Source organism: Myotis nattereri (genome assembly GCF_964212035.1).
Source record: "Myotis nattereri genome assembly, chromosome: 5".
Lineage (NCBI taxonomy): Eukaryota > Metazoa > Chordata > Mammalia > Chiroptera > Vespertilionidae > Myotis > Myotis nattereri.
The window spans coordinates 20,427,439-20,453,367 of record NC_138080.1 but is presented as its reverse complement, the minus strand read 5'-3'; the positions used below and the strand labels follow the sequence as shown (position 1 = coordinate 20,453,367).

The window sequence follows — 25,929 nt, the reverse complement described above, 5'->3', positions numbered from 1 at the left end:
CTCCTCTGCTTTTCCATCCGATGGCTTCTGGCACCTCATTGCTTCTGTCTCCGGGGCTCTTTGGTGGTGGAGAGAATGGCCTCTTGCCCTCTGTGGAGCCACCAGGGCTTCTCCTCCAAGTTCAATGCAGCTGGGACTGCAGACTCAGCCCAGGCCGAGTTGCTGTGGTTTTAGCACAAGTGGGCATCGCCTTTAGCAGCTGCCTCGTCAGTGTCCATTTCAGTGCAGATCTGTTCATGGGTGGATCTGGAATGATATAGTATTTGTGCATCCTGATAAGCTCCACCTGAGCGTAGTATCTTTTCTTTTTAATATGCTATTGAATTCTGTTGGTTAACATTATATTTAGGATTTTTGCATTGGTATTCATACCTAAGATTGACTTTTGTTTTTGGTATAGTCTCTATCAGGTGTCAAAGTTATACTCATTTTATACATTTTTTATCTCCCTTCTCTATGCTGCAAAACTGTTTAGCCTGGAGATTGGTTTTGAGACAGTTGGTAGGATTTAGCTGTGTACCTGTCTGGGTGTCTGCTACTTTATCTCTTGGAATGGAATTTGGGCCATTTAGAGTTTCTGTTGGAGCCTGTTCGGGTAAATTATATTTTCTACAAAATTAACCAGCTTTTCAGATTTGTCTACACAAAGTTATAGAACGTGGTTCTCCCCCCCTTCTCTTATGACAGTTACATTTCTTATTTTGTATATTTGTGTCGTCTTTTTCCCTTGATAAGGTTACCTAGTGGTTTATTTTTTTCGGATTTGCTTTTCAATTTATTTGTTTTAGTATTTTCCTATTTTATAAGTCTTTCATTTTAATTCCTTAGTCTTTTTTGTTCTAATTCTAATTTTCTGAGTTAGGTATTTTAATTTGATTATTTTGTTTTTAAATTTGCATTGATATAAGTATTTGAGGCACAGTTGTTCCTCTTTAGCTGTATAATTGACTTGTTTTATTTAATATCATCATTATCCAGAAATTCTGTGATCAAGTAGAGTCGGGTTGTGGTTTTTTGTTTACTTGTTTGGTTGGTTGGTATTTTTGTTTTTTGGGTTTTTTTAAAAAAATATATATTGTATTGATTTTTCACAGAGAGGAAGGGAGAGGGATAGAGAGTTAGAAACATCGATGAGAGAGAAATATCGATCAGCAGCCTCCTGCACGCCCCCTACTGGGGATGTGCCCACAACCAAGGTACATGCCCTTGACGGGAATCGAACCTGGGACCCTTCAGTCTGCAGGCCGATGCTCTATCCACTGAGCCAAACCAGCTAGGGCGGTTGGTTGGTTTTTAATTGCCTGCTAGAAGGGCCTTTTGTTTCCCATTTTCTCCATATCCATTTGGTACATTGAGGTCAGAGAATGTTATTCGTACTGTTTATACTTTTAGAATTTATTGAAGTGTTTGTTGTGGGCCAGTTAAGGTCAGAATTTATAAATAGCCCACCCCATGTGCACTTGAGAAGCAGGTAAGGCCTGTTGTTGGGGTGGAGAGTTTGACCTCTGTGCCCACGAGGTCTGCATTGTGCTGTGACAGCATCACTGGAAGCTCTGCTTCCCTTCACATTTCCTGCAGCATCTGCTTCGCAAAAGCCCTCCTGTCGCTTGGCTCGTAGACACCCATCAGTATTATGTCTTCCCTGTGGCTCACAGGACTGCAGCTTCTAGGACTGTGGCCTGAAATTCTTGCCCCGAACGTCTCAGATTTTTGCTCTGGTTATTGTTTCACACACAGGCTGATGGAGCAGATTTTATTATTTATTTTCTGCTGCTTTGTTGCCAAGCCCACATTATTCTCCCCTCGGTGTCCCAGAGTCATCAGCACACGACACCGAGTCAGGCACAGTCCCTGCTCTCAAGCTGGCCCTAACGGCCATGACAAGTGACCACTCCATCCCGGGGAGGGAGGCGTGAGCCAGGCGCTGGGAGCCCTGGCTCTGTCTGAGGTGGAAGGACAGCCCCTCCTCTGGGGCAGAAGCCGCCCTGGTCAGCAGCCGCTCCTGCTGCCAGAGCCCTGGGGACCCAAGGTGGTGACCCACATGTGACAAGACCTGTGCTCCTCCCTGCTCCCCACTGCTCTGGTTGAGATGCACGGGGAGCTTTGACAGCCCATACTCCTCTCACCAAGACCCCTTGCTCCTCTCGCCAGGACTCAGGTCCAGTCATTCCTGGCCCTGCTCCGAGCCCTGCCCCTGGTGTCACTGCTCAGCCTGAGGCCGGAACCGCCACCCTTGGGGAGCAGCTCCTCAGGCAGCCCCCGCCGTGGCCTCTTAACGTTTGTCACCTCCCTGTCTGCGTTCCTCCCTTTGACAGTCCCCTCCTGCTCCACGCATCCTCCTGACACTGGGCAGGGGCTGTTCACTGGACTCTCGTCCCCGGCAGCCTGCGCCTGCGCTCTTCCTCTCTTCCTCCTTCCACGCCCGTTGGTCTCATCTGCCTTGAAGCAATTAGTCTTCTCTCCCTGGGAGCCCGTGAAACTTTCTCCTGATCCTTAGAATTCAACCATCGTGCCCATCATGGCCTCCAGTCTTCCCAGTGGGGCTGGGGGCAGTCCTGGAGGACAAGTGTACATGTGTTCGAGGAGCTGGGGTGCCAGGTGTCCGCTGGCCACACTGGGAGGGCCCGGTGGCCAGGCCAGCAGCCTGGGTTCTCCACTTAGTCCGGGGCCTCAGCCTCACCATCCCCACCCGTCTGCTTTCCCAGGGCGGCAAGGAGTACCTGATGCGGGCCCACTTTGGCCTGCCCAGTGTGGAGGCTGAGGACAAGGAGGGCAAGCCCCCGATCAGCGTCAAGTTCGAGATCCCCTACTTCACTACCTCGGGCATCCAGGTACGTGCCAGGGCTGCCAGGCCCAGAGCAGATGGGGACCACAGAGACCCAGAGTCCACTCAGGCCCAGAGAACTGCAAGTGACACAGCATCACAGCAGCTTAGAAAGGGTTCCCGTCAGGTTGCCACAGCTCTGCTCCTCCACGGGCAGCCCGACCCCCACAGAAAGAGGCCTGTACTTGTCTCCTCGGCCCTGCCCTGTGCTCTGCTCCAAGCCCAGGGGTGCATTTGGTCCCCAGAACTGGAGTTTGAGCCTCTAGTGTCCAGACTTGTCCCCTTGGGGCCCATCTTCCTGGGCACCTCCATGGGAAACCTTTGAGGGGAGGAGAACCCTGGACCCTCTCCAGGAAGCTCTGGAATCTCTCTTGTGAGCACACATCCGGGCTCTTTGCCGCGTCTGCTAGAAGCACAACCTCAGTGCGTTGCAGACAGACCAGTGCCCTTCACCTCTCCTCTCGCCTCTGTTCACTCACTCATCACAACCTCTCCCGCCCAGCCCAGGGGGATGGTTAAGGGGTCACCAGCAGAGGGCGGCATGACACGCTCAGGGCCCTCCCTGTGCCCCAGGTGCGCTACCTGAAGATCATTGAGAAGAGCGGTTACCAGGCCTTGCCGTGGGTCCGTTATATCACTCAGAATGGAGGTATGTGCAGCCCACTGTGGGGGGGCGGGGAGTGGGGGTGCCGGCTGAGAGGGTCCCTAGTGGCCGAGCAGCTGCCTCCAGGGTGGCTGCCCCTAGGGTGGCACTCATGGACACCTCCCTCCCGTCTCCTAGATTACCAGCTCCGGACCCAGTGAGGGGTCAGTGCCCCAGCCCTGGTGCAGGGGCTCCTGGGGAAGCGCTGGAAGGCCTGCCAAGCCCGCTGGAAGGAGGACACCCCGACATCGGCCACCATCCCAGCTCTGCCGGGAGACCCCTCCTCCGGACATACCTGCTCTGCCGGCTCCACACTTGTCTCCAAAGCCCCTTCTCCCAGAAGAGGCTCGTCTTCCGGTTGTCCTGTCTCTTTGCCCGAGCCCTTCCTGGGGAGGGAAGCAGTCTTCGTCCAGAGGCCACGCGCAGCCTCGGGGCTGAGTCCCGGCACCGAGAACATGAGGAACTCGCCGGCTCCTGGCGGCACGGTTCTGCCTTCTTGCCGTTCTGTTGGCCTGTGTTTGATGAGTGTCTCTGGGGTTTTGTCTTCTTCCTCGTTGCTGTTTACGTAACCCTGGCTGTCTGCTCCTGCTCCTCGTCCTGAAGCACTCAGGCAGCACTTAGTGGGGACAGGAGCCTCCCCGGCTCCTTCCACAGTGCGCATCCTCCACTGGGGCCAGAACCCCAGCACTTTGGGCCCTTGGGGCTCCTGGCCTGGACCCACAGGCTTCGATGACGTGCCTCCCAGGGCCAGCTGTGCCACACAGGGCGTCGCTCAGCCACATCAGTGTTTGCAGTGAGGGCCCTGGCTCAGGGCACAGGTCATCATGTCTGTGCTTGGTCACCCCTCCCCTGTCTGTGTTTGTGTCATAATTAGATTAAATTTCATTAATTAACCCTGTGTCTGCCTTCCCTCAAATGCACTGTGGTGCAGATGCCGCCCGGGTCTCCAGGGGCAGGTGCAGGGCTCATGTCAACCTGTGTGTGGCCTTGCGTGTGTCACCAGCTCCCGGTGCCTCCGCCCCGCCCCCAGTGAAGGAGGGACTGGGCGGTCCGTGGGCAGCAGAGCCATTGTCCTGGACCACCTGAGGGCACACAGGCAAATCCTTTCCTCTCATCCAAGGTGGTGGTTATGACCCCCAACCCTCAGACTGCCAACAGCTTGCCCCCATCTCTCCTCGGCCTGATGCCCTTTCTCAGTGTCGTCTCATCCCAGCAGCATCAGTGTCCCCTGGGAGCTCACTAGACATGCAGATTCATGGGGTCCACCCTGAGCTGCCCAGGTAGCATCTGGGAGAGGGCCCAGGAGACAGGAACAGACCGCAGGTGATTTGCATTTGCACTGGAGTTTGAGAACTAATGCCCGTTCATAGAGAGGATTGTGGCTGCCTGGTCCACAGAGGGAACTGTGGCAGGTGCATGGGCAGCAAGTGCCTCGTCCTCCCACCACGGGCACCTGCCCTCATGCTCACTGCTGCTCTAACACATGGCCTCCCCCCACCCCCACCGATTTCAAGGGCTGTGCTTTCCCCTGCCATACCACCCAGCTCCCCTTGCAGGTCTGGACATCGGCCCGAGTGCAAACGTCGCATCCCACCCACTTGGAGTAAAGACCACTGCTCCGGCCCAGGGCTCAGGCCACGGCACCCTGAGCACCATGGTGCCTGCCCTTCACTGCCCACACCCACCTCCACAGCAAGCCAGAGGGCCTGGTCTGATTTCATCTTCCATTCTCACTGCCATTCCTGGAGGCCAAGCCCCAGCCGCTAGCCCCCCAGAGGGACACAGTGCAGAGCAGACCCTCTGCTCCCAGCGATGTTCAGGGCAATGTCCCTGGCCAGCCCGCTATTAACACACAGAAACGCATAAACCAAAGTGAATGCACCGCTGAGCCAAGAAGGGATATCTGCACGCGCCTAAAACAGGAACAGGCACCAAAGGTATAGCAGGAGCTGGTTCTCTGGGGAGCCTAGGAATTTGGATTGAAGGGCCAGGTCGTGGGTGGGACTTTGGGCCTGTGGAGATGGTGAAATGCCAGGAAGATTCCTACATAGTGACAGTAAGAAGATGGGCTCACTAGAAAAACTGCCTGTCGCCTGGCCCTGGGGGACAGGAAGCCCTCTCGACTCTCTTGGCTAGAGAGCTGGTAGAGAAAAGTCTCCGCTGAAGTATTGTAAGGACCAGTTTAGAGCTGAAATGTGCATTACCCAGATGGTCTTGGAGACACCCAAGCCAAGACGATTATAAAACAAACTCTCACCCTGGCTGGTTTGGCTCAGTGGATAGAGTGTCAGCCTGCAGACTGAAAGATCGCAGGTTCAATTCTGGTCAAGGGCACATGCCTGGGTTGTGGGCTCAATCCCCAGTAGGGGGTGTGCAGGAGGTAGCCGATCAATGATTCTCTCATCATTGATGTTTCTATCTCTCCCTCTCCGAAATCAATACAAATATTTTTAATAAATAAAACAGACTCTCGGGCCTGGCCAGTGTGGCTCAGTGGTTGAGCATTGAACTATGAACCAGGAGGTCATGGTTTGATTCCAGTCGGGGCACATGTACAGGTTGTGGGCTCGATTCCCAGTGCGGGGGGGTGTGCAGGAATCAGCTGATCAATGATTTTTTGTCATCACTGATGTTTCCATCTCTCTCCCTCTCTAAAATTAATAATATATATATATATATTTTTTGAAACACACACACACCCCCAGACTCTCTGGAGGGGAGTGAGTCCAAAGTTCTCACTCATAGAGCCACCCTACATGAGTGCACATCCAGAAAATTATAAAACGTGGGTGAGAGTGCGCTGTGTAAGCAGTAGGATCAGATCCTCAAGACCTTCGTATAAGGATTTTCAGACACATAATATGCACATATGCCCTAAGTGATTACAGGCTTATGGACTCAAATGTAGAAAAGAAAATGCTGTTCAGACAGGACCGTTGCAACATCTAACTGGGCAAATAATCTGTATACAAATTATGTGATAACTTCTAGAAATCAGAAAAGGAAAGAACCCAATAGACAAATGGGCAAAATGTGTGAGCAAACAATCCTGAGAAGGTGAAATACAAATGGCAAGTAAACGTGAAAAAACGTCTAACCTTGTCATAATTAAAGACCACAATTAGATGCTATTTCACACTCATCAGATTGATGGGAAAACGAAACTGACAAAACCAGGTCCTAGTGAACAAGTGGAGCTTGAGGACATGTCTATCCTGCTAGTAGTTCTGTTTATTGATACAATCACTTTTTTAAATTGGCAAGACCACAAGGTTCAAGTGCTGCTCAGGCTGATGGCACACAGTGGGTAACATGCAGTGAGCCCTACCCCAAAGACGTGCACTTCACACACTTTACATATGTGTATTTACCTCAGCGTTTAAAGCTTAAAAATGCCAACATCTAAAAAAAATAGAAACCATGTTAATGAAATGAGCAAATTGCAGGAGGAAGTTGTCCTATTATCTATACAAAGTTTAAAATCATGTAGCCCAGCCAGCATGGCTCAGTGGTTGAGCATCAACCTATGAACCAGGAGGTCATGGTTCGATTCCGGTCAGAGCGTATGCCAGGGTTCTGGGCTCGATCCCCAGTGTGAGGCGTGCAGGAGGCAGCTGGTCAATGATTTTCATCATTGATGTTTCTATCTCTCCTCTTTTCCTCTCTGAAATCAATAAAAATATTTTTAAAAATAAAATTACGTAAAACAATACTTCATATTGTTATGGCCACATCCTATCTAATAATAGACAAACATGGTAATTAACCATACCTCCGACACGCTTCCCATTGGCTAATCAGGGCGATATGCAAATTAACTGCCAACCAAGATGGCGGCCGGCAGCCAGGCAGCTGAAGCGAACAGGAGGCTTGCTTGCTCCAGTGATGGAGGAAGCCAAGGTTCCCCGCCTGCGGCTGCCGGCCTCTGAGCTGCACTCTAAGCAACTATGTTGCAATTATAGAAGCTAAACAAACCCCAGAAACCTGCTTTCAGCCAGCCAGGCCTCAGACCTGGAGCTGCAACAGTGTTTCAATTATAGAAGACAAACAAACCCAGATACCTGCTTTCAGCAGCCCAGGTCTCAGAGCTGGAGCCGAGCCTCAGAGCTAAAGCTGGCATCAGTTCCAGTGACAGCAATAGAAGGTAAATAAATCCCAGAATTAAAAAAAAGAAGAAAGGAAGGAGAGGTTGGGAGCTTCAGTCACCCGCCAGCCTGAAAATGGCCCTCAGCCCCTCACCCAGACTGGCCAAGCACCCCAGTGGGGACCCCCATCCTGAAGGGGGTGTGACCAGCTGCAAACAGCCATCAATCCCTCATCCAGGCTGGCCAGGCACCCAAGCAGGACCCCCACCCTGATCCAGGACACCCTTCAGGGCAAACCAGCCAACCCCCATCTGTGCACCAGGCCTCTATCCTATATAGTAAAAGGGTAATATGCAAACTGACCCTAACAGCAGAAGGACTTGGAATGACTGGTCACTATGACACACACTGACCACCAGGGGGCAGATGCTCAATGCAGGAGCTGCCCTTTGGTGGTCAGGGCGCTCTCACATGGGAGGAGCTCTGCTCAGCCACAAGTCAGGCTGATGGCTGCCAGTACAGCGGTGGTGGTGGGAGCCTCTCCTGCCTCCTCAGCAGCGCTAAGGATGTCCGACTGCAGCTTAGGCCTGCTCCCCGCTGGCAAGTGGACATCCCCCGAGGGCTGCTGGGCTGCCAGAGGGATGTCTGATTGCCATATTAGGCCCAATCCCCCTGGGAGCGGGCCTAAGCCAGCAGGTGGTCATCCCCTGAGGGGTCCCAGACTGTGAGAGGGCACAGGCCGGGCTGAGGGACCCCCCCCCCCCGCCCCCCCTGAGTGCACAAATTTTTGTGCACCAGGCCTCTAGTAGTATATAATAAAATATAGAAGCATGTAAGCAAAAGATGAACTCCAAACTCTAGACAGTTATACCCACTGGGGTGGGAGAGAAATGGGCTGCATCTGGGGACCATGGGCAAGTTTTATTTCTGGTCTGTGTGCATACTTGGACATTTGTTCAATAATCACCAATGATTTTGTGATGGTGTAAGACTGCTCTTAATATTGTAATTCAGATCATGTCCCCACCCTGCTCAGAGTCCTACCATGGCTCCCCAGTGCCCTTAGAGTAAAACCCTCACTCCTCGCCCTGCAACCTGGCCCCGGCCCCTCCCTGGCTTCCACCTCGCCCTCCTTCCCTCTGTTCCAGCCGCCCCCAGCTTCTCACCTCAGATACTTTGCAGATAGATGCAGGCCCCCTGCCTGGTGCACCCTTCTCTTGGCTGCCTCCTCTTCGATACCCACAGCTCAACTCAAATGTCGCCTCCCCCGGCCACTCCCGCTTGGGACTACATGCAGTTGCCTTTGTTTCACACTTTCCTGTACCCCGTCTGCCTAGAAGCCCCCAAGGCCAGGGTCCCCTGTTAGGTTAGTCACTGCTGTGTTCACAGGGTGCAGGGCAGGGCAGTGCGGTGCTGGGACCGGGACCTGGGGATCAGCCCCCAAAGCTCTGTCAGTTTTGGCCACCAGGGGGTGACCATGGGTCAGAAATCAATGTTTGGGGACAAACTCAGCCTGAACCAAGGACACGGGAGAGATGGTCCAGACAGGCCTGGGGAGTGAAGGACTCCGAACACCTGATCACCCAGTGGTGCCCTCTCTGCCCGTGGAGTAAGCTAGGGCAGCCACGGATGAAGGGTGGGCAGGAGCACCGGGGACCCTGGTCTTAGGGTGGTGCCTGTGATCCCCACCAAGTCAAGGCCAATGAGGGGTCAGGCTATCCCTCCCAAACTCCAGAATCTCAGAGCCCCCCACACTGCACACACGGGGAAACTGAGGCCCAAAGACAGGCTGGAGCAGTCTTTAGGGTACCAGGACCAGGCAGGGCCCCCACTCCTGGTGCTGCCCACCCAACCCCCTCCAGCTGCCCTCTGGGGTGAAGTTGTGGGCCTAGTGGGGGAGGAAAGGCAGGGCACCTGTCACCCAGCTCCCTAGTCAACAGACAGGGAACTGGGCTGCCCCCACGCTCGTCCCCACCCTCTACCCCCCACCCCCAGGCTCCCCCAGGAGCTCCTGTCCAAAGCTGAGTCCCACAGAATGGCTCCCCTTGCTGTGTGACCTTCCCAGACTCCTTGCTCTCTCTGGGCCTAGTTCTGTGACCATGTGTGGCGTCCGCATGCCATTTTGTTAGAGGAAAGAGTCTCTTGAAGAAGGAAGTTCTAGGTTGTTGTCAACCAGTTGCCTTATCTAGGGGCCAAGATCCTTTCAGAAGATGCAAAGGCCCTGGTATTGCCAATTCACTGTTGGTTTTTTCATGAAGTGACATTCACATAAGATACAGCTAACTTTTAAAGTGAGCCAATCTGTGGCATTTAGGGCATCCACAACCTTGTGCAACCACCGCTTAATTCTAATTCCAGAACGTTTCATCACTCAGGGAGGAAACCCGCACCCATGAGAAGTCGCTCCCCACCCCAGTCCCCCGGCAGCCACCCATCGGCTCCCTGGGTCAATGGACTTGCTTCTTCTGGGCATTTCATCTAAACGGAACCACACGACATGTGACTTTGTGTGTCTGGCCTCTCTCAGCAGCGTTTTCGAAGTCCATCCACATTCCAGCGTGTTGGTGCTTCATTCCTTTTTATAGCCAAGGAATATTTCGTTTTACCATGTATTGCTTACCCATCATTTGTTGATAGACGCCTGGGCCGTTTCCACTTTGGGCCGTTGTGAATGGTGTTGCTATGCGCATGAATGTAAAAATGCCTATGTGAGTCCCTGCCTCCATTCTTTTGGGTCTATACCCAGAGGGGAATTGCTGGGTCACATTTAACTTTTTTGAGGAATTTCACTGATTTTTATAAGACTCAAAGGCCGCGGTTCCTGGCCAGACTGCGAATACTGTGCCTGGAAATCTCTGGCATGTTCTTTTCGATGAGCCCTTTCCTCTGCCAACCTGCCCCTCCCATCCACCCGCTCTGCCCTGACGTTCATACCACAGACCCCTCCCCACCGAGACCCCAGCCGCCCAGCCTCCCTTCCTTGTCCCACCTCCGAGCAGCATCTAACTCTGTTCACATCATCACCCGCACATTTTAAATGCTAGATAATCCTAACATTAAATACTTCACGTAGTTAAAGTGCTACCCATTTTTGTTTGTGTGTTTGTTTTAGTGACTGTACAGATTCACTTTGGGGTTGAGATATAACCGCCACAAAATGCGCCAAATACTCAGATCTGCAGTGTGTGGCCTGGTGCATTTCCCCCCTGTGTTTGCTCAGAGGACACATCACACACCCCCCCCAACCCCCCAGGGAGGCTCCCTGTGTCACCTCCCGGAGAGAGCCAGGGTCCTGTTGGACACAGTGTTGGTTCATTTCCCCTGTCCTTGAACTTCAGATCATCAGAACCACAGTTGGTTCTGGGTAGGATCTGACTGCTTTTGCTCAGCATCGTTTCTGTAAGACTCACCCACGGTCCCCACCCTTTTTCCTCGCTGTATACTATTCCACGGCGTGACTTCAGTGCAACCCGTTTGCCCAGTTCAGTGGATGTGCATTTGCATTTTTATTGTGTCCAGAGGGATTAGGGAGAAGGCTGCTCTGAGCCCGTGTGCCAGGTCTCGTGCCCGCTGCCTGTTTTCCTCTCTCCTGGGTCCATGCCCCTGGCGGATGTCTGGGCGACAGGGAGAGCGAGAGCTGCGTTCGGCTTCAGCAGACACTGCTGAACGGTCTTCCGAGGTGATGGCACCACTTCAGCTCCCACAGCAGCAAGTGAGAGTTCCTCATGCGTGCGCCAACCCCACTGCACCCATGCCCACCGCCAAGCTCCCTGCCAGCGTCCCAAGTGGGGCCACGCCCACCTCTGAAGCCTCTGCCTTCTGTCCTTGGCCTTGGCCACCACCTCCCGTGTTTTCCTCCCACACTAACTCCTCTCAGCTCCGTCTTGAGCCAAGGATGTCTCCAGGTCCTCCTGCCGCCCAGGAAAGGACCACAGAGCCCAAGTCCCCGGCAGAGCCAGACTCTAACTCTCCTCCCCCGAGGTGGGGGCGCGCTCCTGCCTGGGTGAGCGCGGCCCCGCGATTCCCCGGCCCAAAAGGGAACCCGAGGCTTCCCGCCTTCACACTGGCCAGCGATGCTCCTGCCCTTTCCACCTTCGGAATCTCCCCTCCCCCGACTGTTGCCTCCCCTCCTGCACCCAGGCCCTGCCAGTCCCATTCCCCGTGTGGCACGCGCCCTTCATCCAGCTCACACCCAGGCGATGCTCCTGTGACCGGCACCAGCTTACAGCTCTGGATGACTTCCCAGCACTTGTTTCCTGACCGGGCCAGTGAGTCCCTGCCCAGTCCGCTCCTCTGACCTCTAACCCTTGGGGGGAATGGGTTGGGGTGACAGGTGATCTTGGTGCTCATGGCACGTGGGGTGCTGGATGGGGGCAGGGAGGGGCAGACCACCAGCCCAGGGTGGCAGGGGAGGGTTTGGGATTTTACAGCTTCCCCTGGAGGGTGGGGGTGGGACAGGGTGAGCCAGGCAGGAGGGAGGGAGGAGTGGGGGGAGGGGATGGAGAGAAGAGGTCAGATCTGGGGGGCATCTAGAGAGCTGAGAAGGTTGAGGACAGCAGGGCTGTGGGTGGGGAGGTCATGGGGGTGAGCGCAGTGTGTGTGGGGGGGCCTCCCACACACTCTGGGCAATAAACACACCCAACCAGGCGATTCAGTTCCTCAAAAATGCCACATACACGTGTGCACACACGTGGATGCAACATGCACACAGACAGAGGCGCACGTACAACGCACAGGCACACGCTCACTCAGCCTGGCCTTTGAAGGGACGATCTTTTCTGCTCCCGCCCCTTCACCCCCAGGACCCTGATCCCTCCTAGGGCCAGGTCAAGGTCCAGTGTCACTGAGCCAGAGTCAGATGGCCCTTCCTGCCCCTTCGCCCCCGCCCAGTCCTGGCCACAGCGTGATGCGTGTCCCGCTCCCTTCCCCATACTGGGGTTCCTCAGGGCACATGTGGGTGTGGGTGTGGGAGGATGAGCGATGCCTATTGAGCAAAAGGGTCTTGGTCCCCCGAGCCTCCCTCTCCCTGCTGCTGCCCCCGCTCTCCCACCCTCAAAGCAGGGCTCCCCACTCCCTGACCCCTCGTCCCACTCAGCCTCACCCCTTGGTGCAGCCAGGCACAGACACCCCAGCTCCGAGAGGGCGGGCGGTGGGGCCAATGGCAGAGCTGGGCTCTATCCCAGAAATCAGGGAGGGCTGCCTGAGGGAGGGGCATTGGAGCTGGGTTTTGTAGGATGGGCTGGAGCTTGCCAGGCACACAGGGAGGGAGTCCGGTAGTAAGAGGGACACACCCAGTAAATCCCTCCAGTACCGCCCGAGCCCAGAGCCGTTCCATGGGAGGGTCATTGGGCCATTTGCTTTGTTGTTGTTGTCAATCCTCATCCAAGGCTGTTTTTCCATTGATTTTTAGAAAGAGTGGAAGGGAGGGAGGAAGGGAAGGAGGGGCAGAGAGAAACAGAGAAACATGGATGTGAGAGACACACATCAATTGGTTGCCTCTTGCACACACCCTGACTGGGACCAGGCATTGAACCTGCAACCCAGGTATGTGCCCTTGACCGAGAATCACACCCATGACCCTTCTGGGCCCATGCTCTAACCACTGAGCACACCGACTCGGGCTGCGTTTTAAAAAGTGTGATAAAACATGCAGAACAAAGTTTACTTTCCTTTTTAACCATTTTAAGTGTCCAGGTCAGTGGCGTTACGTACATTCACACTGTTGTGCAGCCGTCACACCATCCACCTCTAGATCCCTTTCATCTTCCCAGACAGAAACCCTGTCTCGGTTAACACCACCCCCCCCCCGCCCCCCTCCCCCCTCAGCCCCTGGCAGCCACTGCCTGCTCTCAGTCCATGAATCTGACTCCCCGGGTACAGGAGGGGAATCATACGGTGTTTGTCCTTCTTATTTCATTTAGCATAGCGTCCTCAGGCTCGTCCATGTCACAGGAGGTGCTAGAATGCCCTTCCTTTTCCAGGTGGGACGGTATTTCATTGTCTGGAGGGACCCCGTTTTGTTTATTCATTCATCCGTCATGATTCTATTTTCCATTCTCTGAGGAGCTGCCATTCTGTTGGCTGCCTGCTCTTAAACCCACAGTGTTTCCCAGGTGTCCCGCCGAGCACCTGAACAGCCCCCCACCCCCATTTCTGTCTGACAAGTGGGGTGCCCCTATGCTGAACCCCTCAGTTGTTTCCTTCCTCAGATCTGCTCTGAGAGGCAATGACTGTGATAAAGCCCATTGCGCAGACGAAAATTGAGGCTGGGAAGCAGAAGCGACAGACATGCCCACGGTCACCCAGCAGGGCCTGCCGTGTCCCAGCTCCACGGGCTGGGAGCCCTCCCTCGCCCCCTCCCGCCTGGCATGTTCCCAGCCCCTCGGCAGGTCCTCGCAGGCAGCCCATCCGCTGCCGCCCGCCCCGCAGAGCGCGCTTCCCTCCCCATCCTGGCGCGGAGCCTTCCAAGAGAAACAGGTTGCACCTGGCACTGCTTCCCAGAAGGCCACGGGCGGCAGGGGCCCGGCCACGTGAGGGGGGGTGTGTGGGGCCTGAGGTCACATTGCAGCTCCCACCAGACCGCTGCTGGGGAGGGAGGGCCTGGGATCCAGGCCCTACAGGAGGCCTGGGAGCTCTGGCACACAGCTCGCTGCTCGCCTGCCCGGTGACCGAGGGCGCCTGAGCCTTAGTCCAGGATCTGGGAAGTGGGCTCACGGTGGCCGTTGCCACCAGGGAGGATTCTGTGGGGAGACTCGGGGGACACGTGCAGGATGGCGGGTCGGGTGCTGGGGCAGCTAACGCACTGGCACTGGTGGGCAGCAGCCTCAGCACCGCCGTCAGCACAGCAGGGGCGGGCCCTCCAGCTGCAGCCGCAGGTCTTCCGACTCCGCGCTGACTGCTCCTGGGGGGGAGGGGGGGTGTGGGGGGGAGCCAATCCCACCCACAGCCAAGAAAATCAGAAAACAGATTTAAAAACCACAAGAAACCACCACACATCTTAAAACTCATTTTTTTAAAAATCCACATATCATAAAATGAATAGGAAACATCTTAACATGAACAATTCAAGGGCATTCCGTGCATTCACAGGGTTGTGCGGCCACGGCCAATATCTAATTCTAGAAGGTTTTCATCACCCTAAAAGGAGACCCGTCCCCATTAGCAGTCACTGCCCCCGCCCCAGCCTCTGCCGGCCACTCATCTTCTCCCTGTGCTTATGGATTTGCCTGTTCTGGATGTTTCGTATGGATAGGACCGTATTGCATGCGGCCTTTGTGTCTGGCTTCGCTCAGCCCGTGTTGAAGCGTGTGTCAGAGCTTCGTGCCTTTTTATGGCTGAGTAACGTCCACCGTGTGGGTGGACACTGTTGCGTTTCTGCTTTTCGGCTACGTGACTCGTGCTGCAGTGAATACTCACGCGTGTACATTTGTCCCTCTACACCCCTGGTTCTCAACCTTCCTAATGCCGCGGCCCTTTAATACAGTTCCTCATGTCGTGGTGACCCCCGATTTCATTGTTACAAATTGAACATAATGAAAGCATAGTGATTAATCACAAAAACACTATGTAATTATATATGTGTTTTCCGATGGTCTTAGGCGACCCCTGTGAAAGGATCGTTTGACCCCCAAAGGGGTCACGACCCACAGGTTGAGAACCGCTGCTCTACACACATGTGTGTCCTCCGACCAGGAGAGTCAAATGGCTCAGGCCCGTTGGAGACAGCACTGATTTATTGAACAAAGTTCTACATTTTTCTCACATCCCTTGAAAAGCATCAGAGGTTCTCTGTCTCCCCCAAACTTGGGGCTCCTTAGGGGCTAGGCTGGGGGGCCAGAGGCGGAGGTGTGGAAGGAAAATGGAGACACACGATCCCCGCTTGATGAGTGAGGGTGAGTTGGAGAGGGCCCGACTTCCCGGGAGCACACAGCCATTTAACCCACAGCCACAACTCAGGTGGACTCCAAGTACAGTGCTCCTTCCACAAGCTCGTATGGAATGACCGACCACCCCCCTCCGGCTGCTCACCCGGGCCCCCTGCAGCCCCTGCCCAGGCCAGAACAGCCTGTCCCCTGCTGGGGGGAGCTGTCCCCGCCCCCCTGGCCTCAGGGTCACAGATACGGCCACTAGGCCTGGCTATCAGCAGGAAACAGCTTGGCAGGACAGGAAGCCACAGCGCTGGCCAGCCGCGCCCTCCCCCGTGTTGGCCAATCCGTGGCCAGATATTTTGGGAGCCACTATATAAACCCCAGCCCGGCTCCCAGTTGTTCCCGGGGAAGCGCAGGGCTTCACGTTCCCCAGCAGCCGGCCGGCCCTGTGGCTGCTGGGACAGGGGCACGTGGGAGCGCAGAGCAGGGCAGAGGGCAGGGCGCCGGCTCGGGCTCAAGCCGACCCCGGTCAGTCCCTGTGCGGCCGCTTGCTTGCTGAGCGACACGGGCAGTGCCTACCTCTCTGTGTCTCAGTCCTCCCTCCCCACAGCCCACCCCGGCCCCGGTCCTGCCCCAGGAAGCACGGACTTAACTCCAAACACACTCATGGGTCCCAGAGCCTTGCCTGGCACCTCTGGGCCCAATGTGGCACCTGCTGACACCCAGGGGCCCACCCAACCCTGGGCAGGGCCCGGGAACCTGCATTTTAAACCATCCTCATGATGAGGTCGTTATACAAGCTCAAGTTTCTCCAATTCAAGGACATACAACTGGTCCAGGTCTCTCCAGGACTCCTCCCGTCCCCCAGCCCAGCCCAGCCCGCCGGACCAGCCCCCAGCCGGCCAGACCCGCACAAGCGCTGGGTCAGAGAGGCAAAGCAACAAAACCGTGGTCGCGGTTATTCCCTGTTCACCGAGGAGGAAAGTGAGGCCCAGAGACCGGGTCTCCAGAACACGGGCCCGGGGTGTCCTCCTGGGGCTGAGTGGCTCCCGAGGTCCCATGGTCAGCGGGTAACGGGGTCTGGGATTCAAACCAGGTCCACCTGCTCCCCGGCCCCAGCCCTGGTCGGCACAGAATGAAGCCCCCAGGGCCTAATAGCCATCACCTGGGACAGGCTAACAGGCACCTCTCACCCGGGACGAGTAAAAGTGAAACGCAGAAGTGAAATAAAAATACTCAAGCGCTCACTGGGGCTCGGAGGCAGCTCCCGCTCTCAGCCCCTGACCTTTTCCTGGGGAGAGGTGAGGGGGCAGGACAGCAGGCCGGGCGGAGGAGGCCAAGCATGGCTATGTAAATGGCGGGCCCGGCACCTGCGGGGCCCCTTGCCAGGGCGGGTGCTGGAGCGTGCCCTGCAGTCCCCACCCGGGGCAGCTGCAGCCGGCGAGAGGGAACGGCCGTGCCAGATATAACCCACCCTGACTCCACCCACAGCCAGAGCTCCACGCCAGGCCTGTGCCTGGAAAGCTGGGTTTGGCCAAATGACCTTGGACGGGTCACTGTCCAGCTCTGGGCTTTCATCTTTCTCCCGGGAAAGGCCTCAGCATAGCTGTGTGCTCCCTGCGGCCCTCCTCGGGCCTGGAGCGGGTAAGGAACAAGACTACCCTGTCACCCCAGCCGGTCTGGCTCAGCGGACCAAAGAGTCCCAGGTTCGATTCCGGTCAAGGGCACGTACCTCGATTGCAGGCTCCTCCCCGGCCCAGGCCCTGGTCAGGGCTCCTGCAGGAGGCAGCCGATCGATGTGTTTCTCTCACATTGTTATTTCTCTCTGTCTTTCCCTCTCTCTTCCATTCTCTCTAAAAAATCAATGGAAAAATATCCTCGGGTGAGGATTAACCAAAACAAACAAACAAAAAACAAATACATAAAGGTGATTAAATGTAAAAAAAAAAAAAAGACTACACTGTCCCAGCCCAAAGCCATAAGCTCCTGCTCAGCTTGCTGCCCAGGAGACACCAGCTGGCGTGTCTCTCCTGACAGGATGCTCACTGCCCTTCGAAGCAGCCTGGCCTGTGGCTTAGAAACTGCCGGGTGAAAGTGGGTGCCTCTCTCAGGGCCCATCCTGCCCTGCTCTGCCATCTAGACACCTGCAACAGGTGACAGGGCCTGCGTCTGTCCTTCTCTGGGTTAAACACCCTAAAGCCACCAGTGCCTTCTCCCAGGGTACCAGTTGAAAGTGTACACATCCACATGCACACACACTCACACACACACATTCACACACACACACTCACATTCACACACACACACACTCACACACACACACACATTCACACACACTCACACACATTCACACACACACATTCACACACACTCACACACACACATTCACACACACACACTCACACACACATTCACACACACATTCACACACACACACTCACACACATTCACACACACACACATTCACACACACATTCACACACGCACACACACATGCACGCACACACGCACGCACACGACTACTCTGGTAGTGTCATGGAAGACTGCAATGGTCTTCTCCAAACCTGCTGCCATCAGTCTGCTGCAGGGATATCAGTCTGTGGCAGGGACAGCTGCCTGCCTGCTCTGACCAGCCCAGAATGGGGAGGGAAATCATCTCCCTCATTCTGGAGTCTATACCTTTATTAATGGAACCCATGGGCCCAGAAACTTGTTGGGCAGCATTATCACAGGCAGAGCGCTCCTCGTATAGTCATTAATCATCAATGCAAAATGCTGAGTCCACGTGGGAGCTTTGGCAGGAGGGGGTTCGGCTGGGAATGTTCTGTTTCTTGATCTGAGTGCTGGGCACATGGGTGCATTCACTTTGCAAACATTTTATCAAGCTGTGGACTTAAGGACTTGGGCATTTTTATGCCTATAGTTATCTTTGAACAAAATACTTACAAGAAGAAAGGGAAAAAAGGAGGCAGTTTGACGTCAAGTTGAGGCTGACAAGTAAGTAGGCCGTAAGGAGAGGAAGTCTGGAGGCACGGACGGATGCAGGACGTGTATTCCAGACAGCAGGCCCAGCAGGTGCAAAGGCCTGAGGTCCCGGATGAGCCTGAGGCGTTTGAGGATCTGCAGGGCCTGTGTGGTTGCAATGGGAGGCAGGGACTGGCCACCCGGAGCCTCAAAAGCAATGCCACCAAGTGGAGGCTGACAACGTGGGATGGACACATGCCAAGGCCACTGAAGCCACAAACAGGAGTGAGTGCGGAGCGTTCAGCCCATTTGCCAGAGGGGAAAGCTGAGGCCCAGGGAGGCCCAGCTGCTTGGCCACATGTAGTGGTGGAGATGCCACGCGAGCCTGGCCTGACTCTCAGGCCTCTTTCCTTCCAGGCCAACAGGCCGTGGGCCTGACGGGTAGGAAGGGATCCTTATGCCTAAGAAGCAGTCAGGCGTCCTGGGTTCGAGTCCCTGTCTGCACTCCCTGGCCTTGGGGTTCTCATCTGTAAAATGGGGCCTGGGAAGGCTGAGAGGGGTCCTTTCTGGACCCATTGCAGGGGGTGCTCAACAGGCCGTGAGTCCAGCGGGCTCCTCCAGCTCCAGGGCACCTGGCCAGCCCAGAGGGCATTTCATAACCGGGGACCGCAAAGGCGGCTCTTCTGAGAAGCCCAAAGCCAAGGAGGAAATCCTTTGCGTGTGGGGGACCTTGGGTAGGGGTGCCCCCCCCCCGAATCCCGTACCAAAAAAGACTGCAGAGAAGGCAGAAGGCGGGAGTTTTAAAAAGAAAACCATGTTCCAATAATGCAAATTCAAGCCCACGGGGGGTGAAACTGAAGTAGGAAAGAGAGAGCGACGGAAGCGCCTGCCGGGGGACGCCCACTCGTGCCAAGCAGGGGCCGGTCGCCACCCAGCCCTCCTCCCAGCCTCCGGGGCTCGGCCCCTCACTGTGGATGGGGGACCATGCTGCCACCCCACCCTGTCACCCTAGTGCATTTCTGGCTTCCAGCCCAGACCCTGGCACCGGAGGGGCCCTGAATAAACAATGGCAGGTCGCCTACCCCTCTTATCTCACGGGGGGGGAGGGGGGGCTTTATCAGCCTGCTCTGCCCAGCCTGGCTTCAGTCTGGCCGTCACACAAACCCCCCTGTTCTCTTATGGGAGTCCCAGGAGGTACATGGCTCACGGAAAGCCGGGGACAAGGAAAGTGCTGGGTAGATGGTCACTGTCATCTCCCCCACACCCCATCCTCGCCTTGCACCCTGAGCTGGGGCTCTGGTCTGCACCCCACAAGGGGAAGGTAGGGCAGAGGCAGCCCTCAGGGTCTGACAGGGACTGGCAGACCCCCCCCCCCACCACCACCACCACCTAGGTTCTTTCTAAGAAGCAGCAGTGATAACATTCCTCTAAAAAGGGAACCGGTGGGTTGGGCTGGTGTTGCAGAACCTCCTGCAAGCCCTCCCCCCACCCCCCCTGCCATGCACAGCCCGGCTGCCCCTGGGCCGGCTTCAGGGCCCACTGGGCCCAGCCTGGAAAGATTTTTATGTAAAAGTGGTCGATGCAAATCCAGGGGCCTAGAGACCAGAAAGGCCCCACTTCCCCCTTCACCCCTCCAGCCTGGGGGCGGGTAGGAAGGCAGATGGACACCCCGTTGCCCTGACTAGAGTGGCTTCCAGCGTCCACCCTCTTCTGAACTGCCCGGCTGCTGGGCCAGAGGGAGGGGAGGGACCCTGTGGACCGCCAGCCCCTGCTTGAGGGATGATCAGAGGCTAGCTCAGCTTTTTTTATTTTTTTAATTGAGATAAAATTAATTACCATTTTAAAGTGTACAATTCAGCGGTTTTCAGAACATTCCCCGGGTTGTGCTACCACCACCTCTAGCTAGATCCAGAACATTCCATCACCCAAAGGAGGCCCCGTCCCCATTGGCGGCCCCACCCCATGCCTCCCCCAGCCCCTGGCAGCCACTCCTCTGCTTTCTGTCTGTGGGTTTGCTGCTCTGGACACGTCACACACACAGAATCACACGCCGTGTGGTCACCCGTGTCTGGCTATCGCTCGGCCTCCGGCCTCAGGTCCATCCATGCTGGGGCGCGGGCCAGCGCCTCGCTCCTTTGGCGGCTGAGCGGCCTCCCACGGAGGGGACGGGCCGCTTGTGTTTGCCTGTCCCCTCGCGGGTGGGCATCTGGTTTTCTCCGCTTCGGGGCGGCCCTTGCGGTGCTGCTGTGAGCACTGGGCACAGGGTGTGGCGCCCACGCCTGTCCTCCCTTCTCGCGTGTCCGTCCCTGGGGCCGAGCCGCTGGGTCAGACGGTGACTCCAGGTTCCATCTTTTGAGAAACTGCCAGGCTCTCCCGCAGCCACGGCGCCTTTCCACCTTCTTCCCGGCACCGCGGGCGGCCCCGCTCCCCGCCCTCGCCAGCAGGCGCTCGTTTTTGCCTTTGATGCCATCCTGTCGGCTGTGACACGGAGCCCTTGTGTTACCGACAGGACGCTGAGGCTCAGCGAGGGGGACCCACGTGTGCGCACTCAGCTCCTCAGCCTGGAAGGCCGGAGGGAGGAGGGTGGATCGCGGGGGAATGGGGCAGGTGAGCGCCAAGGAGGTCTCCCCGATTGGGAGCCAGAGCCCTGGGCGGGAGGCCTGGGGTCCGAGGGCTCCCTGTCCAGCGTCGCTGTGCAGGCGAGGAGCCTCCGTCCATGCTCCCAGGACAGGGTGCCCACCACCCACAGGGCCGCCGGGGGACCCTCAGCCCGGCAGCCCTCAGGGTGAGGAGATTCCTCCGTGTTCTCCTGGACCCTCACCAGCCTGCCCCTGACCTTGAGGACCCCTTGCCCCAGGGCAGCCTCACCCGGGTCCACAGACACAGCCCAGCCCCCACTCAAGCCCTCGCTGGCTTCACCACCGGATTTCCGACCCATGAAATCCACGATTTTACAAGGAGCCGAGTGCAGTGTGGGACCCTGGGCGCATCAAGGACCTCACGGGAGAGCTGGTGGCATTCATAAGGCCTGGCGCTCGGTCCGCAGTGACGTAAGCACACCAGCACGGGTCCCTCGGATTCGGAGAAGGTGCTGTGAAATGTGCTTTTCAAAGCAGGGAGGGTGTGCGGGGCTCCCGGGACGCCCGCGTGACTTCTCAGGAAGCTTGAAATCATTCCACAAGGAAATGTTTGTTGAAATCATCCTCTGGACATAAACACACGTCGACTCCCCAGGTCCCGCGGTGGCAACAGAAGAAGAATCATCTCCGAACGCAGGGCCTGGGCCGGGCCTGGGGACCCCGGGCGCCTCACCTTGCTGTTCCCGAGGGCTCTGCCCCAGCCTGAGCCGCGCCCGCCCGCCTCCCAGGGAGTAAGCTCCGCACACCTGGTCTCCAGTGTCCGCCCAAGGCCCCAGCTGACCGCCCGCCCCGTCCACGCCAGCCTCCTCCCCACCTCACACCAGCCCATCAGACGCCACCCATCCATTCACAGGCTCTTACTGTGCGGCCGCTGTGTGCTCTGCTGGGGGTACGGCAGTGGGCAAGATGGACAAGAATTCTTTTTTTTTTTTTAATATTTCTTTATTGATTTCAGAGAGAAAGGAAGAGGGGGCGAGAGAGAGAAACATCAATGATGAGAATCATTGATTGGCTGCCTCCAGCAGGTCCCCTACTGGGGATCGAGCCCACAACCCAGGCACGTGCCCTTGGCCCTGGGACCCCCCAGTCCGCAGGCCGACGCTCTATCCACTGAGCCAAACCGGCCAGGGCCGGACAAGAATTCTAGTCAATGAGGAGAGGATGTATAAATGTTCAGAATGACATCAGGTGAAATCTCTGTGATACAAAAACAGTGGATCAGGATCCGCAAAATGTGTGGGAACGGAAGGGCTGTCATGGCTGGGAAGGCCAAGAAGGCCTCCTTCAGGCTGCGACCTCCAGGAGGGTGAGGGGGTGCGCAAGGGAACAGCATTCTTGGCAGAAGGAACAGCCAGTGCGAAGGACCTGAGGCCTGGTGTGATCATGGAACAGCGAGGAGGCCGGTGGGCTAGGACTGGGGGAAAATGAGGTCAGAGAGTGGCCAGGACCAGACCACTGGGCCTGGTGGGCCCCAGTGAGGGTTCAGAGTTTTTTCCAAACATGCCCGTGGGCATACCCAGGACAGGGCCCCGCACACAACAGCTGCTCGGAAAATATTTGCTGAAAGTGGGCGGGCAAACCACAGACCCGGCTCTGCCTTTGGAGCTCCAGGGCCTTCGTATCTGCCCTTGGAGGCCCCAGGATGCAGGGAATTCAGGCCTGCGTGTGCCTTCCGGAGGCAACTGGAACAGTGTGAAACTGCATGGAACAGCATGAACGAATGCATCCTGGAACCAAGCCTCCGCCTCCAGCAGGACTGCGCTCAGTCGGCCTCTCCAGGCAGGAGGCCTTGGCCAACTCCTGTCGGCCTCAAGCCTGAACCCAGGAAGAATGAACAGAAAAGAGGCCACTGTCCCGCACAGCGGAGCCTGAGCTGCTGGCACTTCCTGCCAGCCAGTCCCCCAACAACCCACACATTCTCCCTGGCGGGGGGGCGGCTATTCCACGGCTACCATACCCCGTCTGTGCAGCAAAGGGTGTTTCAGACCCACCTGGCAATGACGGCACTTCACCAAGCCAGAGACCCAGGGGAGGGGGCGTGGGGGGAGGATAGGACCGCAGTTTCCCCATCTGTAAAATGGACAGGAAAAGCTCCCAACCCAAAGCTCCCTGTGAGCGCGGGAGGCCTGCCTCACGCTGGGGCCCCGAGCACCCAGGCGCTGCCCGCTTCTGACCACGGCAGGGCCCGGGACTGTTTTGATCTCTCCCTGCTCGGTAGACCCGGTGCCACAAGTCTGATCGCTGCAAAACCACAGCGCGGGGGCTGCTATCTGCTATCAGCCGCGGGCTGAGGGCGGTTTTGGGGCCTCTCTCTGCGTGTGCTTCTCAGAAGAGCTGGCCCATGTCATCACAGGGTAGTTGGCAGAAAACAGGGGGTTATCAGGCCCCTCATCACGATTCTGGCCGATTAGAGCCTTGCATGCATCTAATGACTTGTTTACAGGGCTTCTTTTTAAGATTTTTTTCCCCCCGTTGCCAGTCAGGGGTCAGGGCTAGCGAGAGGGGAGGTCCCCTGGAAGAAGGAACGCCAGGAAAGGGTCCCGGGGCCCGAGTGAGGCTTAGCTGCTGAGTGTGGGGAGGGCTCTCCAGGCAGAAGGACCCGCGTGGGAAAAGGCTTGGAGGCAAGGGCCACCTGGCAGGTTCCGGCTGATGAGCTGGGGCTCAGCCCCAGGGCAGCGGGAACGTTGCAGAGTTTAAGGCAGGAGGTGAAGAGCAAAGGTGAGGTTCCAAGCCCAGCTCTCTGCCTGGGCCCTGTGATGGGACACGTGGTGTGCACTCTCTGAGCCTCAGTTTCCTCATCTGTGAAGTGGGGAGGGTGGGAGCCATCACCCCAGAGGGTGGGCCTGAGGGAGAAGCCCCCTGCAGGGACGAGCAGGCGGGGGCTGAACCGGCAGCAGCGTCAGGAAACAGGAAATCGCCCTGGCCAGTTTGGCTCAGTGGATAGAGCATCGGCCTGCGGGCTGAAGGGTCCCAGGTTCGATTCCGGTCAGGGGCACATGCCTGGGTTGCGGGCTCGATCCCCAGTGGGGGGTGTGCAGGAGGCAGCCAATCGATGATTCTCTCCCATCATTGATGTTTCTATCTCTCTCCCCCTCTTCCTTCCTCTCTGAAATCAATAAAAATATTTTAAAAAAGAAAAGAAATAGGAAATCCCTAGGGCAGGAGAGGAGATGGGTGGCTGATTAGGGCTGGGTGGGGGAGGGACGGTGACAGCTAAAGGGTAAGGGTGCAACCTGAGGTGGCGAAACATTCCCAAATGGAGCCTGGTGATGGCTGCGCCACTCCGAATGCCTAAACGCCATTGAATCGGGCACTTTAAATGGGCAGCGTCGTATGGTACGTGCATTTCTGTCTCAATAAAACGTAAAAACAAAAGCGCAGGAGGCAGATCCAAACCACCCAGTGAGAGACATACTGTGCGGTGCTGAAGGAAGGAGGTAGTGAGCTCCCCGTCACCCAAGCCAGGACCAGGTAAGCCTCTGCTGGGAACCCCAACCTCCCCAGCTGCTTCTCCCCCTCCTCCAAAGTGCCAGGTGCCGGGGGCTGCCCCTCAGCTGTAGCATCAAGCGCCGGGCCCCCCGCCTGCCGCGACGCCAGGCCCAGCCTGGGGTTTCCGCAAATCTGCTACCTGTCTACCTGCTAAGCCACTTCCTCTGAGGGCCGCCTCCTGCCCGTCTGTCTGGCTGGCTTCCCTGTGCCGCTGGCACAGCCTGGCGTGAGGAGTCAAAGCAGCTTTGCTTCGTCCCCCTGGGGGTCCCCCAATAGCAGAACCTTCACTGGGCAATGGGGCTGGCATCGCCAGCCGCACCGGACGGCCGCGAGGCGCAGGGCCTTTGCACTGGCTGTTCCCTCCGCTGGTGTCCTTCCCGCTGGCCTCTCACCCCCTGGAAGAGCCCCCCCCCCCCCCGACTCCGGCACCCACATGCACACGCACTCTGTTCTCCTGAGTGAGGGCCTCGGTACCTGGGATTAGATGTTGTTCTGTTTCTGGAACCCATCTCCCACTGGCCGGGGAGCCCCTTAGGAATGTGGCTTTGACCGTCCCTGCTCCCAGCAAGGGCTCTGTAACTATTTGCTAAATGACTAGGGAAGCGAGTCTGGGGGAACCGTGCCCACAAATTCCAGGGGGAAATGACATGTGGTTTTATCGTAAAGTTAACAAGAAAATGTCAAGGAGTCAAGGGAAAAAATCAGGTGCGTTTTCACAATAAACCCTGAAGCTCCACCTTCCACCTCTGAGAGGCCAAGTTTGAGCAGTGTGATCCTGGGGACCCTCCCCCCCCAAGGTCTGCCCAGGCCCCCAGCCCCATTGCCCACCACTTCTTGCCTTCAGATAGTCCTAAAACCAGAGGAAAAAAATGAAAAAGGACCCTTTCCTCCCAGCCAGGAGCTCTGTTCCTGTGGTTCAAGGACCACCCCCCTGAGCCCAGGACCTGATCAGAGAAATCTCCTACAAGGAGGAGCGGAGGGGAGAGGGGAGGGGGGTGTGTGTAAAAACACTGAGCCTTCTTAAGCCTGACCACAGCTCCAGGCTGGGCCTGGGACACAGCATTTAGCAAGACCCCTCCCAGTATGGCTGCTTGGGAATAGGCCTCAGTTTGGATGCCACCTCTGAGAAGGCCTCCAGGATACACATGTCCATCCTGGGCCAGGTATGGGGTCCTGGGGCTCTTCCTTCACCCCACACACCTGAAACCAGGGGTGACCCAGCGTGATAGACATCACCGCCTCGCTTGCCCCACCCCTTGGCATGGACAACTGGCTCCCAAGCAGTGGGGACGGGTTGTGCTTCTCAGGACACAGCTCCAAGGTGGGGAGGCGTGCACCTCTCCAGCTCAGGAAGAGAGAACGTGGGAGCCTTTAGGACGGCATCAAGGGACAGTTGAGGGCGAGGCGTCCAGAACAA

The 25,929-nt window shown here is 56.7% G+C and overlaps 1 protein-coding gene across 1 annotated transcript in view; it reads left to right on the top strand.

Annotated features, from left to right (window-relative positions):
* AP1M1 (adaptor related protein complex 1 subunit mu 1) overlaps positions 1-4,365 on the top strand; it is a 30,137-nt gene extending 25,772 nt beyond the window's left edge. The window contains exons 10-12 of the mRNA XM_081093471.1: positions 2,706-2,831; positions 3,398-3,473; positions 3,606-4,365. Of these exons, the coding sequence (XP_080949597.1) occupies positions 2,706-2,831; positions 3,398-3,473; positions 3,606-3,628 (225 nt within the window). The 3' untranslated portion in view covers positions 3,629-4,365. The remainder of the gene's footprint in view (positions 1-2,705; positions 2,832-3,397; positions 3,474-3,605) is intronic.
* Positions 4,366-25,929: the final 21,564 nt, after the last annotated feature.